This window comes from Cottoperca gobio, chromosome 6, assembly GCF_900634415.1.
Source record: "Cottoperca gobio chromosome 6, fCotGob3.1, whole genome shotgun sequence".
Lineage (NCBI taxonomy): Eukaryota > Metazoa > Chordata > Actinopteri > Perciformes > Bovichtidae > Cottoperca > Cottoperca gobio.
The window spans coordinates 20142330-20157666 of record NC_041360.1 but is presented as its reverse complement, the minus strand read 5'-3'; the positions used below and the strand labels follow the sequence as shown (position 1 = coordinate 20157666).

At 40.3% G+C, this 15337-nt stretch overlaps 2 protein-coding genes across 3 annotated transcripts; one reads left to right on the top strand and one right to left on the bottom strand.

Annotated features, from left to right (window-relative positions):
- Nucleotides 1-477: 477 nt before the first annotated feature.
- Nucleotides 478-11202, top strand: dnm1l (dynamin 1-like). 2 transcript variants are annotated; one of them, XM_029433221.1, is made up of 19 exons: nucleotides 478-741; nucleotides 2022-2166; nucleotides 3272-3318; nucleotides 3837-3908; nucleotides 4048-4134; nucleotides 4263-4425; nucleotides 4697-4817; nucleotides 5129-5260; nucleotides 5421-5627; nucleotides 5779-5899; nucleotides 5985-6140; nucleotides 6282-6371; nucleotides 6464-6556; nucleotides 6760-6813; nucleotides 7048-7119; nucleotides 8107-8283; nucleotides 9151-9260; nucleotides 9388-9547; nucleotides 10045-11202. In XM_029433221.1, the coding sequence occupies exons 1-19, from the start codon at nucleotides 640-642 to the stop codon at nucleotides 10099-10101; spliced, it is 2166 nt and encodes a 721-aa protein (XP_029289081.1). In that variant the 5' UTR covers nucleotides 478-639; the 3' UTR covers nucleotides 10102-11202. The 2 variants fall into 2 exon arrangements, with proteins under 2 accessions (XP_029289081.1, XP_029289083.1); XM_029433223.1 differs by lacking the exon at nucleotides 7048-7119 and having other exon boundaries at nucleotides 480-741.
- tnnt2d (troponin T2d, cardiac) lies at nucleotides 10841-14154 on the bottom strand. The gene is made up of 12 exons (XM_029433224.1): nucleotides 14074-14154; nucleotides 13938-13948; nucleotides 13829-13846; nucleotides 13680-13701; nucleotides 13543-13600; nucleotides 13324-13440; nucleotides 13166-13243; nucleotides 12948-13058; nucleotides 11995-12107; nucleotides 11780-11870; nucleotides 11403-11440; nucleotides 10841-10979 (listed from the first exon to the last, which is right to left on the bottom strand). The coding sequence occupies exons 1-12, from the start codon at nucleotides 14109-14111 to the stop codon at nucleotides 10934-10936; spliced, it is 741 nt and encodes a 246-aa protein (XP_029289084.1). The 5' UTR covers nucleotides 14112-14154; the 3' UTR covers nucleotides 10841-10933.
- Between the last annotated feature and the right edge of the window lie 1183 nt (nucleotides 14155-15337).

Below are 15337 nucleotides of genomic sequence, written 5' to 3'. Positions count from 1 at the left end.
TTATTTTTATTTTATTTTACATTTTGCAGATAATATAAATAAACGTTTTGAATACAGGACCTCTTATTTGTAATGGATGAAAAATTACATTAAAAAACATTATTAGATTTTAATCAAGCCTGGTTTATTGATCATCTTTATTTTAAATACATCTTTAATAACCAAAATGACGGGTTGTTTATCGACAAAAAACAATATAATTGGCCTCTAAAATCCAGTATCAGCCAGGCTATAATAGAGTAGTTGTTGTATCACAAGTCTTACGGATTTGAAAGAGCTGAAGGTGTTTCTAAAAATGTGGTCTGGCTGTGAGATGTAAATATTTTGGCGCTCACCTTAGTTACGGTTGCGTCGAGGAAAAATAATGTATTTACTTATTTTCATTGGTGGACACGAGTATGACGTCACCTGTAGGAAATGTAGTTCAGCAAAAGTCAAACCACAATCACAGGGATATTGAGCGGGACTCTAGTGAACTTCAACTCCCATGATTCAACTCTGAGCAACTGTGTGCGCAGTTGTTAGTAGGTCCAAGAGACGCCAGTAGCTTTAGCCATCATTGAATGACTTTGTCACCCTGTGCGGCGGCAGGGTAAAGAAAGTTGCCTATTTGACAGGTCGAGATCAATATCGGAACTCATGGAGGCCCTTATTCCTGTCATAAACAAACTGCAGGATGTATTTAACACGGTCGGCGCAGACATAATTCAACTGCCGCAGATAGTTGTTGTGGGAACTCAGGTGAGAAACGTCACTTTGCTTTAAGGCTAGCAAGTTAGTTAGCCTGCGACAACTTATTGTTTTGGCTTCTTCTGGTATGCAAACCTCAGTTTTCTTTCACTTTCATTATGGTTTAGTAGACATAACTGTGTTGACTGACCTTACATAGGCTTTGCCTTTTTAAATCTAAGATAACTTACTTAGCCGCTAATGTAGCATTAGCTAGCTACATGTGATCTTACATTATGTGGCTAGCAATGTTTTTAGCTGACAGTTAGCGAATAAGCAGTTAAGATCACTATCCTAAAAATACTATAAGTCTTTATACTAAAGTTTAAAACAATACAATTTAACAGTAACCTAAACCAGTGACCATGAAGTAAAATCAACCTATTTCTTCTCTAATACACTTGCCCTGTCAACTAAACTATCTTGTGCACACATTAAAGTTAATTGGTTTAAAGTGGCAGGTTGTGTCTACCACATTTACTTTCACTGATCAGCTAATAGGATGTGTCAGACCTTTTGGCAAGCATCTGATTGTGTTGCAGTGAGACAAGGAAAGCCAAATGGTGTTTTAAATGTCTGGGATCCACAAAGGCCCAAATCGCCAAAGACCTTCAGTTAAGGACAGCTGAAACTGAGACCTGATGCCGAGTATTTCTTATCCCTGTAAGGTCTATTAATAGGCCTACCTTATATCAGTCAAAACAACATTAATCCTACTTAAGAAGTCACTGATTACATTTTTCATCTCCTAAATCTGTAGCAGTCCCCAAGTGAGCTAAGTGAGGTATTTCAGTTAACCAGATCCCATTAGGAGTTACTTCACCACACATGCCAATGAACCAGAAATGTCCTCCCAGTTGCACCTGGTGCTTGTGTGAAAGAAAACAGTACACAAGTTGAAACTGCCACAAGGTTTGTGTTCAATCAGTGACTGACGTTCACCACTGCAAACTTCGCCCCAATAGTTCCTCGGGTCTGGATCTGAAAGTACCCCTGAGCAGGAACTTTTTTCAGGCCCAGAAGTAAATTAGACATTGACTTCTTTGTTCAGAATGCAGTTCAGGTTCCCGAGTTCCTGAAGTGGTTCCTGAGCCCCTGGAAAAGTCTCTGCAGTGATTGCGGATTAATAGTTTTGAATGTGCACACAGATAGTGTCAAATATAGTCAACCTCAGCACAGTGTGTTTTGTCTGTATCTGCACTATGGGAAGACTGATTTCTCTTATCCACAAGTCATTCATACTCCAGTCTCCCCACTAATGGTTTTGTTTATGTTGTTGTTGTTTTCTACAGAGCAGTGGAAAGAGTTCGGTTTTAGAAAGCCTGGTTGGCAGGGACCTCCTGCCACGTGGCACTGGCATCGTCACACGCCGACCCCTTATCCTACAGCTAGTGCACATCGATCCAGAGGACCGCAGGAAAACCAATGAAGAGAATGGTAACATCACTGTCACCTCTGTTATTTCTGTATCTGTGGAGTTGTTGCATATTAAGTTGGAATCATTTCAATTTAGCAATATGACTTCTTTGCTGTGCTTCACTTTCACTGACCTAGAACACTTTTTAAGATTTAAATGTAAAGGAGATCTTAAACGTACACTTTCCAAGGTCATGAGACTTCTCTGCTACAGTGCTATAATAATTATTTATTCAACTATGACATGGATTTATATTGTGAAAGGAACAGCAGTTTAACTGGGCACAGATGCCATCCACCTCTTAGTGAAAAGAACATGGGCAAAATGTGCCAAGATCCTGCATTTATTCAATGCAGTCCTCTGGGAACGACCTCAGAGCGACTCTGCATTTCTGCATTGCTGCAGTGTCATGCAGGAGCTGAGATAGCCAGGCTAATCCTTTTGTCTCCTGTCATCTCTCTTTAATCACAGAATCCAAGAAAAATGGACGCCTTTACAGAGGTCTCCTTTTCCTTGTTCTTTTCCTTATTGTGTTTGTATATCACATAACCTCCCCTGTCTCTTTGGCCCATTCTGCCCCATCCTGCCTTGCATTTGTGTAGCTTTTCCAAAGCTGCCAAACCATGTGGCTTCACTTTACTCAGCTCAAGCTCTCCCCTCGACTTAGGCTGGTCTCTGTCAGTTGAAGTTAGACAATTGAAATGAGCAGATTCCCTGTCTTATACTCGTTTTGTGCTATGTTTTTAAATTTGAAAAGTCTACCTATGACTCATAAGATGACTAACAGACTCCACCCATGTAATAGTGTTTCCTTGTTTTTGTTGTGATGTTGATTATTGCTGCTGAGATAAAGACTCTAGGTCTCTGCGTCCCAAAATGCACATGCTTTTATTTTATCTTGCTTAAAGCTTGTATTTGCTTCCATGACATGAAATCAACAGTTGTTCGACTCTTTTATTTTAGTTTTTTTACCTTTCAGCTCTGGATTCTTCTCTGAAGAGTTTTTCCATCCCATATTTGCCTCCCATGAGACATAGCACTAGTAATAATAGTAACTGTGATCTCAAGGCCGCATGTGTCACATCAGTAACTGAAACATATGTCATCATCTTTGTATTTCTGCAGGCATCGACGGAGAGGAATGGGGCAAATTTCTACACACCAAAAACAAGGTACAGTTGTCACACTCGTGTCCTCACAGTCTTGTCTGCCCGAAAACTAAACTCTCAATGGAGTCTCCCACCACTGCTGTACTGTGTGTGTGTGTATATATAGAAACATCTGAATATTTGATACACTGTCCCTGATCTTCAATACCCTTGTTCTGTATCCTGTATTGATTCACTGACATTTAAGCATTAGGTACATGAGGACATTCTGTGGTTTTGTGGTATGTTTATAACTTATCACTCACCCTCTCTGTAGCCAAAAATATGTGTGTGGCTGTTGGGTAAATGTCTTACAAGGCTGAATTGTGTCTCTTGAGTTCCACATAGTTTATTATGTTTCAACAAGGAAACCCTTTTGATGTGCTGATAGCCTCATGATACTAAACAGGAAGTCTCTTTGAAAACGAATCCCGTACCCTATTTTTGGTCAATGGTGTTATTGTTCTTTGAATATCAGAAACTTCTGCTTGCATTATTGTTGCTTTGAGTCTTTACCTTTCGTGGTTGAATTGCTCTTCCAGATCTATACCGACTTCGAAGAGATCAGGCAAGAAATCGAAGCAGAAACGGAAAGAATTTCTGGCAATAACAAGGTATACTAATTACAGCCATGAAGAGGGAACGTCAAAAGTTTCCAAAAAATAAATGATATCCTTGGACAAACCTGAGCTTTTTGAATCAACCTCTGAAGTAATATCAGCCTGTAAGATCATTTGTCTTTGTTTTTTTTAGGGTATTAGTGATGAACCCATTCACCTGAAAATCTTCTCGCCACACGTTGTGAACCTCACATTGGTGGACCTTCCTGGAATTACAAAGGTGAGACAGGTTTCCCTCTCGCTTCTCCGTGTTCAAACCTGAGCAATCTATGAACCTCAAAATGATCCCGCAGTCAGATGACTTCCATGGTTAGAAGTCAATGTGTGTGTGTGTATTTGTTAAAACAGTTACCGGTGGGAGACCAGCCCAAAGACATAGAGTCCCAGATCAGAGAATTGATCTTCAAGTACATCTGCAACCCCAACTCCATCATCCTGGCTGTGACTGCTGCCAATACAGACATGGCAACCTCGGAGGCCCTTAAAGTGGCCCGCGAGGTGGACCCTGATGGTAAATGGTCTTGTTGTTTATGCTTTCTTTACTTTCCGTTGCTCTTTCTGTCTTATGCTGTACCGATTGTTAAAAGAAGAAAAAAAGCCCCTTGAGGCAAATTTGTGATTTGTGGTATCGGGCTATATAAAGAAAACATTACTTTTACTTGATTTCAGTTTTTTACTTTGTATTGTCTCATTTGCATATGGCCTTATTTCACCGTCCCGTACTCTTTGCATTTCCTTCCTCGGTATTTTTTGACAGGTGGGTATGATGTCTTTGTCTTTAGGCAGAAGGACGCTAGCAGTGGTGACCAAGCTGGATCTGATGGATGCTGGCACAGATGCCATGGATGTATTAATGGGCAGAGTCATTCCTGTCAAACTGGGCATTATTGGAGTCGTTAACAGGTAACGCTGCACTGGTGTGCCACGTTAGTTAGTGAGGAAGTGAGGGAAGAAGGAAGGAACAAACGCACTTTATTGTCCATGTGGTGGGAAATCGTTTTTTGACTTCACCATAAAACGATTAAAAACTATACAAAGCTGAGGACAAACGGCAGCGACACCGTACCAACAAACAAGATGATTTGAAACTAATAAATACCATTAACTCGAATGTCACCTTAATCTGAGAGTTTGTGTCAATAAAGCTAAACTATAGTCATATGGTGGGGGGTGGTCTCATGACCGTGAGTATTTTCTTTTGTGCATTTTCTTAGGAGTCAGTTGGATATCAATCAGAGGAAGTTGGTGGCAGATGCCACCCGTGATGAATATGCCTTCCTACAGAAGAAGTACCCGTCCCTTGCCAACAGAAATGGAACCAAATATCTGGCCAGAACATTGAACAGGTATGGAGTTGGAAGTGATGTATTCCTTTGTTTTTTAAATATATATTAAGTTACTGTGAGTGGAAATTAAGACCGTGACCTCTAAGTCTTCCACGTTAACGTACTGTTGTAGTCTGCAATAAATCTCCCTCTTTGTTTCCCAATCAACGTGTCATCAAAGGTTACTCATGCACCACATCAGAGACTGTCTCCCTGAGCTGAAGACGAGGATCAACGTGCTGGCAGCGCAGTACCAGTCGTTACTCAACGGTTATGGTGAACCTGTCGACGACAAGAGCTCCACGTTGCTGCAGCTCATCACCAAGTTTGCTGCGGAGTACTGCCACACCATAGAGGGCACGGCCAAGTACATCGAGACAACTGAGCTGTGAGTTACACAACTCTCCTGGTTGCATGTACCTTCATACACCACTAAGGGGGGCTAGCATCAATACTATTGCGTATATACTAAGCGCTAAGTACTGTTATACTAAGTGCTCAAGCGTATGTTTAATGGAGTTTACTCTCCTCCATTTCAGATGTGGTGGAGCAAGAATCTGTTATATATTTCATGAAACGTTTGGTCGCACATTGGAGTCAGTAGATCCTCTGGGCGGTCTGACAACCATCGATGTGCTCACAGCAATCAGAAATGCAACGGTGGGTTTCTGCTCCCTCTTTAACGTGTAATCTGTCTTTTTTTAAATGGGACTTGAAGACTTATAGTTTCATTGTATTACGACAGGGCCCGAGGCCTGCTTTATTCGTGCCTGAGGTTTCGTTTGAGCTGCTGGTGAAGCGGCAGGTCAAGCGCCTGGAGGAGCCCAGTCTGCGCTGCGTGGAGCTGGTTCACGAGGAGATGCAGAGGATTATCCAGCACTGCAGCAACTACAGCACACAGGTGAGAAACACGATCACACATGCACAGTAAAGGCTAAAGCACAGTTGCATGATGTAAATCCACAAAACTAACCACGTCACTGTTCTACTAGTGTATTAAATGTAAACAAAAACTAATTATGACGATTGTTTATCTCTGCAGGAGTTACTGAGGTTTCCAAAGCTCCATGATGCCATAGTAGAAGTGGTCACCTCGTTACTCAGAAAGAGACTCCCGGTCACCAATGAAATGGTCGGGACCTGCTCACACTAAATCCATCAGAGCATTTTTAAGCGAAGTTTATGGGCATCCTAGAAGTGATTAACCAATCTTTTATTTTTCAGGTTCACAACCTGGTTGCCATTGAGCTGGCTTATATCAACACCAAGCATCCTGACTTTGCTGATGCCTGTGGCCTCATGAACAATAACATTGAGGTAAGACACATTACAGTTCTTTGAATCTGTTAAAATGCTTTTGTTATGGTTAAAGCCGCTATAGTCGATGTGTTTGTGATAACAATGTATCAAATCACAATGTTAGGGGTCGCATGTTGTGATGTACACACGGTTAACTTTCTACTTTGTCCTCTTTAGAGATTTGACAGATTTGCATTTTTTTTCAAACTTCCTTTACGTAGGAGCAGAGACGCAACAGAATGAGAGACCTGCCCCCTGCCGTCCCCAGAGACAAGGTGCCGTTAGTCTCCATGATTTTAACATTTTATTGTAACAGGCTTTAACAGATGTTCTACCACTCGCACGCAAAGCCTCAGTCCACCTTCACTAAAGAATTCACAAACTTCTAAGTTCTTCCGAATGAAACCTAACACAGTTCTTCTCATTATGTTTAGTTCCTGCACCCCCCTCTCTGTAGCGCCTGCCACTTTTCGATCACCCCTTTTCTTCTTAATGTTGTCTTTCTCTAGTCCTTTAATGGCCCAGGTGGGCAGTCTCTCTCCCCCACTGAGCCTCTTGCCCTCGAGGGCGAGGCCACCAAGGTGTGTCCCGTTCACGTACTGCCTGCCCACATTTAACCTCTGCCCACCCCCAAGTCCTTACTGTCGTCCTCATTTCCCAGTTCAAACCTTTCTCAGATCATATTTGAAAGTTCTGTACTCCTCTAAATTCAAACCCCTGTTGCAGTAGGTAGTTGGGCCTATAGTGTCCTGAGAATGCAGTGGGATTTGAGGGGAGGTTTTTAACCATGATCTGAATGACCTTTGACCTTCACTTGACCTTCACTCTCAACCTATCTGTATCTAACCCATTTTGCTGCATGCTGATTGCAAACTACGGACAGCTTATATAATATTGCTTATTAAAATACAGTCATACTCATTTGGCATGAGCTGTTTTACTTGAAGAAAACATTAACATTAGTAAGAGTGGACGATATGGAAAATATCATTTTATAATGAGATGGCAATATATGGTAGAGTACATTTTCTCTAAATTCTGTTGGGGGCGGGGGGAAACATGAAATGACCAGATATCATAGTCTCCTTCTGAGAAATAAGTCAACTTTATCAAATTGATGACAAAAATCCTGTACATCCAATATTGCCATAAACTAGTCCTACTTATTGATTTGCAAAATTCCCTGCAATGGCCTAATAAAGTCATGGTACTAGAGACAAAGGGGGTTATTTCTGAGGGAAACGTGTGTTAAAAACTTATTTCAGGATATATATTATCTTCATATCTTCCCATCCTTAACCTGGTTAATGTGTGTTATGCACTGTGCCTGTCGGTGTGTTAGGAATACTCTAAATTCACTTCTTTGCAGTAATGTCAAAGAAGGCCAGTGGCATGCTATGATTTTACACTGTTGAAAATGTACATTAATATTCTTACCTCTGTACTCTGTTTGTATACATAATTTATTAACCTTTATTACACATGATGCATTTCAAGCCTTTGTAAGTGCCTGAGCATGTTCAGGATTCCTCACACGTCCTCACTCCCCGTCTCTCTCCTCTCTGTAGGCAGCAGCCGGTGGCTCTCAGAGCGGCCCTGGCAGCGAGCAGACAGACGGGGGGACGGGGAACTGGAGAGGCATGTTGAGGAAGGGAGAGGACGGATCAGCTGGTGACAGAACCATGATGCAGCACCCGTATCCTTCAAGCCCGCAGAAGGGCTACGCTGTCAACCTGCTCGATGTGGTGGGTACTCCTCATGTGTTGTCTATCGGCTCGAGAGATCCTCCATGTCTCGTCAATCAATAACTTTATCTGTCCCCAGTGGTGCAGAGGGATGCATACATTAGCACACATATAAGACCATTCAAAGCGATACATACTCAATCAAATAAAAAAAAAGATCCTGCAGTTTTATTTTGCTGCAGACACTGACTTCCTTATGGGATACATTTCTGTGATTGACCTTGAGAGATTTATACCAGCAGATAAAAAAGAAAGTGAACACAGACTCAATAAAAGATGGATAACATGTTGTCATCAGAGTGCTGTTAGAGCTCAGAGAGTTTCCTGAGACTAAAGAGACGCTGCTTGCTTTCCTTGTCCACCATGTCAGCGTTACTCTCCAATGTCAGTTTATTGTCTTGTATAGTTCCCAAATACTAGTACTCATTGTAGTCGGGTGATTTAAATCATGTGAACATTTAAAATGTTAGTTATTGCTCTACAACAATATATCATATGGAGAACAACAAGACATAGTAGAAGGCTTTAGGGAAAGATGTGGGGCTCACACACTTTGTAATACAGCCATAGTAAGTGCACCATTGCACTGAATAGTTTTATTAGTTTGACTGTTTTATGTTTGCTTTTTCTTTGTCACATCCCACTCAAAAGTGAACATAGCTTTCAATGATAAAGCAGGATTGATGAGTCACTACCACAACGACCTGTCAATCAGGATAGCGGCGCAGCAATGTGTTCCCCTCCACTTCTTCTGCAGTCTATGATCCCACTTAATGCATTAAAGTCCGACTTAAATTATATTTAGTCATCCTTTTTGTGTCAACATGCTTTTTTAAATGTGTTATTAATATTTATTTTCATCGCCAGCCTGTTCCAGTGTCCAGGAAGTTGTCTGCTCGGGAGCAGAGGGACTGCGAGGTCATCGAGAGACTCATCAAGTCATACTTCCTTATCGTGCGGAAAAACATCCAGGACAGGTACACGTGTACTCGGCCTCGCTGGGTTTTCACCCACCATGATAACATTTTTAAAATATTGGTGTTATTGATCCCTTCTTATGTGTTGTACCCCCCCCCCCCCCTCTCTGTTGTTGTTTATCCTCAGTGTACCGAAGGCCGTGATGCACTTCCTGGTGAACCACGTGAAGGACTGCCTGCAGAGTGAGCTGGTGGGGAAGTTATACAAGGCTGGCCTGCTGGACGACCTGCTGACAGAGTCCGAGGACATGGCTCAGAGACGCAACGAGGCCGCTGACATGCTCAAGGTAACAGATTTATCAAGTGTCGCAATGGATCGCCAAAACAAGATCCTGTATCAGTCATATGCTCACTGCTCATTAAAGTCAGTGTTCTTCGTCAGGCCTATTTTTAAAACATTTCCTTAAAGACTTACGTAAATCCAGATCAAATCGGATAGGTTCACAGTTTTAATGTCTTAACAATAGACATTTAGATGTTTCTGATTCTTGCTGTTATCCTTCCGATCCGTTCCTAAAGCGGTTTCAATGTAAGTGATGGGAGACAAAATCCACGATCTGTGCAAAAATATATTTAAAAGTTTATCTGAAGTTTATTTGAGGCTTCAGCAGCTGTTTCAATGTTCATATCGTCACCTGACTGTTTTAAGACAATTTAAAGTAATATTGTTCATTGTACAAGTACTTGTTGATGTAGAAACAGTATACCCCACTACTGTACCTACCCAACATGCACAGGGTGTGGGAATCATTCAGAGTTTTACATTTTTTATTTCTGTGTCCAGGCTTTGCAGAAAGCCAGCCAGGTGATCGCAGAGATCCGAGAAACCCACATGTGGTGAGGTCGGCCTCTCTTCAGCAGGCTCTCTTCATCCCGTTATGGACCATCCGAACGCTCCTGCGGTGTCTCCCTGTTCCTCAAACCACAGAGACGAACAACTTGAAAATGCACTGCTGTGGATATGTGTATATCGGAAGATAGTTTTAACGTACAGTAAGGACTTGGATTTAATAAAAGGCAGTACATATCAGCTCCTCGCCGTCAGCATCACACGTGCTTCTCTCCTAGATTATTATATTTTTCTTATGTAATTGAAACGATAAATAAATAGATAATGTTATGCATCACCACTATGTGGAGCCTTGCTGAGGAATGTCTGCTCTTATTGTAGATTTGAATTAAAGGTAAAAATGACAAACCCTTGCTGAAACATCTAAATGCTCTCTTTATCATGTCAATTCTTTTATTAGGTGTTGACAGGATAATGTCTACTGCTGATTGTGTCAAAGAAATGCTCTTCATTTAGATACAACAGTGTTGTTTTTATGTAAACATGAAACTATTCAACATCAGATCCATAAATCCCTTTTGTTTACATGTTTCAATAAGCTCTCGTACACCGTGGTGGAGGTTTCGGTACGCTGAATCAGCTGTTACTGAAAGATTCTGGCTGATTTTAGGTTTTTGTATAAACGTGTTATGGTATTGTATGCTGGACTTAATTACACAGAAGATGCAGCAGAGTGGATGTAACGACGTATTTATTTATTGTTTTGATATGATAATTCACATGTAACCCAACACAACACAACAGAACAGTGAATACACGCATAATAGACACGTAGGCCAGTCACTGGTGTCAAGGTCTGCTTCGTCCTCCTCGCGCTGCTCCTTTACCTCAGCCGGCCGCCCATCTTGCCCTTGCCTCGTCCTTTGGCACTGAAAGGATGCAGGGAAAGATTAATGCCAAATGCCAAGCACTGCAATCAGGGGGTTTAGGACAAGTGGAGGTCATTGGTGGTATACACCGGTGTGTTCTCAAATATAAATCCGTTTTGCTTTGGTGAAAATTGTAAGAAGACAGCAAATGATATTAATGAGGCTCAAGTGTTTGTTACACGAATGACTTTGCAAATAAAATGACAGTTTAATTCCTTTTGTAGATTTTGAAAGTGTCCAGTTCATGTTCGGATATATATATATATATATATATATATATATATATATATATATATATATATATATATATATATATATATATATATATATATATATATATATTATATATATATATATATCTCTCTCTATCTCTCTATCTATCTATCTATCTCAAAGTATGCAGTCAGGAGTTTGTGTACTTACTTCTGGTGATCCTGGACTCGAGCAAGAAGCTGGTTAATCTGCAAGAACACACAAACCTTGCTAAGCTTTTTAAAGAGACAGTATGATACCAGACAAGTCTATCAGAGGTTGTCACCTTTCACCTGCCATATGCCAACCACTCATGTTACTTCATGCACCTGCAACATGGACTGTTTCTCTTGATCATATTCTCCAGACTGAGAAATGTGCTGATAAAAATAATTTGTCAAACGATGGGTGTGTCCAGATGTTTCTCGCGTACTCGGTTTGTCTGACTTCCATCATGATCGAGGGACAGCTTCCTCTTTCGTTTCTCATAAAGGACCTCATCGCCAAATGTATATTTCCATTATTTTGTGTTGTGCTGGAAAACTTACATCGTACTTCTGTCTTTTGAGCTTTTCACCGAGATCAAACTTCTCAGCCTCCAGCCCCATCAGCCACTGCCACATCTCGTTGGCCTTCTCCCTAAAACACAAACAAACCAGACGTCATATTGAGAATATTCTATACCCAGTGGTGCCAAAGATTTAAATAAAAACATCCTGTGACACGGTGTAGAGTAGGTAAACCTTGAGCAGCTTTGACCTACTTGAGTTTCTCCTCATTCAGATGATCGATGTTTATGGGCTTCCTGCGGTCAGCCAGGATCTTCTTCTTCTTCTCCCTCTCAGTTTGTTTCTTGCCTCCTTTTCTGGTCTCACCCTGTGTTGGTCATACAGCAGAAAGTTAATCTGAATGCAACTAAATAATATTTGTTTTACTACTGGTTAAACTACTATTATACTAAAGGTATATATACTAAGTATGCTGATCCACATTGTAAAACTCCTGCCTTCAAAACATTAAAGTGGAAAGGAACGATTAAAGTAAGAGCTGCCCTGTGATTGTTATCTCATTATACACTATATTATACGTATTACTGTATTGTCTTCACTGGTGCATTAACAGTATGTGTAAGCAGTGTTGTAGTTGATCAAGGTGATGCAACTTTTTCATATTTAGTAGTGTAATTATATCTGCAAATAACTAAAGCTGTCAAAACAAATGTAAAGAAGTATAAAGTTTCTCTTTCAAATGTAGTGCGGTACACGTATGAAGTAGCATCACATGGAAATACTGTAAGTAAAATACACAAGTCATATTCCATTACTGTAATTGCAATAACTTCTTATATGTTTAGCCTATTAAAAACATTCTTACACCATTAATGCTGTAAGCTTTGTACTCAAATTATTTTGGAAAGGTAAGAAATAAGGTTAATGCATTTGAGTTTTTTAACTCTTTTTAACGCGAACAAGCCCAGTGCTTGTGGGGGCATCGCTAATATGGAGAGGAGCTGCTTTGCATTTAAACTGTAATGAAACCGCTTGTTTGGTGACGCCCTGTGTAACAAAGAAATACCTACATTTGTTTCCTTTTCTACTTCTGTGTGTAGTTTTTAAGTCAAGCAACATTAGTTTGATTTGATGTTTGAGCACTCTTTCCATCCCTGTTGGTTATGTTTCACACTTAGACACTATAGGCGATAGGAAGTTGAATGACCTTCTGTCCAGCACTGTACTGGTGGGTCATGTTTGAGAGGGCTTTCTTCTTCTTGGCGTCATCATCGTGCTTCTTACGATGCTCCTCCATTTCCCTCTGCTCTTTTTCCTCCTGTATGCAGCACAGGAAGAAAGGAGGAGAAAACAGTGTCACATCATGATGTCTGGTATGACGTACTACAGTGTGAGGATATGACTTTATGTACACTGAGAACGTACCGCAAGTCTGGCCTGCCTCTCCTTCTCTCTTTCTGACCGGACCCTCTGCTGCTCTGCTCTCTCAGCGCGACGTTTCTCCTGTAAAGCGAAACATACACTGTCATGGTGATTTGGACCGAACAGAAACACAACAATTCCTCTTTGATTGACACACTCACGATTCTGTTAACAAGGGAAAGGAGGTCCTCCTCCTCTTTCTTCCTCTGGATGAAGTGAGTCTCGATCAGAGACTGCAGCTCAGACAGATCCTTCTCCTGTCGCTTCCTGTGCATGTCCTGCCATCAGAAAAACAAATTAGAACAATTCAACTGAATGCCTAATCTGAGCATAAAAACATTTTTTTATCAAGAAAGAGGTATTTAATAAGGTGGACTCACATCAAAATCCACTTTATCACCGTCGGGGATCTTTGGGACAGTGATATTTTGCATGAACCTGTGGAAGTGAACAGTTTATTATCATATAATCTGCCATAAAGTATAAGTGGTTAGAATTAAAAAAAAGAGAGACTTGCTTGGGCTTGGGCTTTGACCCATCTTGGACGAGGAAAAGAAAATAGTACACATAATAAATAAATGACGAGCGAGTAGGAAGTGTGTATTTAAGAGGCCATTAGCAAACCTTTGCATGAGAAAAAATATAGAAATATGACAGTTTTCTTACCTGTCGCCTCTTCATGCGCTGATGATCAGGAACATAAATGATTAGTAAAATGTGTGGAAATAAAATGAGGTAAAATACATAAAAACATGAGCGGATGCAACGTTCTTACCTTCTTCCTCCCTTCAGAAGTATTGGAGAGGAAAGGAAATAAGAACAATAAAATAATGAATGAATGAATTGGAAAACACAAAACAATATCAGCATTAATATGATGAAAATACAAAAGTATAAAAATGAGTACATACTGAACTTCCTCGTCCATGACTTCTTCTGTGTCAGACATTTTGTTATGGATATCCTCTGCAAAATGGATCCCTATCAGCCTATTAATAGACTGGCAAATATTACCGATCATTAAACAACAGAGCAGAGAATGAGACGGTCTGCGCAGCTCGCAATCAGTGCAATGACTCAAATATATGTGGCCACTGCGGCAGCAGAGGACAAAACATTCAGATCTTTTACTGTTGCAACAGTAGAGTCACAATAAAATAAGTAAGTAAACGTCCTGCATTCAAAAAAATATTAATTAAAATAACTTTGAGTAAGTATTAGCAGTACTTAAGAATGAAAAATGTCGTGAGTTGTAAAAAGTTGTTTTTAATGTTGTAGTGATGATGCTGTACGTTTTTATAAACTCATATGTTTTACATGTAAACTCAGAATCTGAAAGGTTACTGCCATTAGTTACTACAGCTGGAAGGTTATTCAAGTAGATTAATCTATATTAAATAATGATATTATAGAAATATAATGTACCTCAAATATGTCATCTATTTTGTGTCCGAGCAGTTAATGTTTAGCATCTGAAAAGTAACTACTGACTACAGCTGTCAGATCATTTTGGTGAAATAAATAAATGTTCCCCTAAAATGTGGTAAAGTACCTTAAAGTAGCAGAAAATAGAAATACTATAGTAAAGCACAACCTCACACTTACTTAAGTACAGTGTTAAGTAAACTTACTTTCCATCTAAGGTTATTATTCAACAAATATTTATCTTATTTCGTGTCAGCTAATCGAAAATATTATTCATGCGTTAACAGAAGACACGAGTGAGAAGTAATCCCATCCTTTGTGTGTGTGTGTGTTGCAGTTCAGTCCCATTTGGTGACTTCAAATGTAATTAAATGTGGCTTCAATATCTTAGCAGGCAGTGAACACAATTTAAAAACATAAAATATTTGAATGCGTTATTTTATGACCCCAATATATTACAAGATTTATGACCGAACAAGACTTTTGATTTAAAGTATCGGCCCTAAAATAAGAGAGTCCTTACCTGTGACCCAGACAGAAGGAGCTCAGAGACGGGCGACAGACTTCAGCTCCTTGAGCTTCACAAGGATACATAGTCCGGCCCTTCTTACTCATGTGACTGCAGCGCCCTATGGCTGGTTGGTCTATTGTTAGACAACTGGATATTATAATAGGGCTCCGTCTCACACACACACATGAACACACACATTCTGCAGGTACATTCCCGCCTTGGTAAAATGTCACTTATCC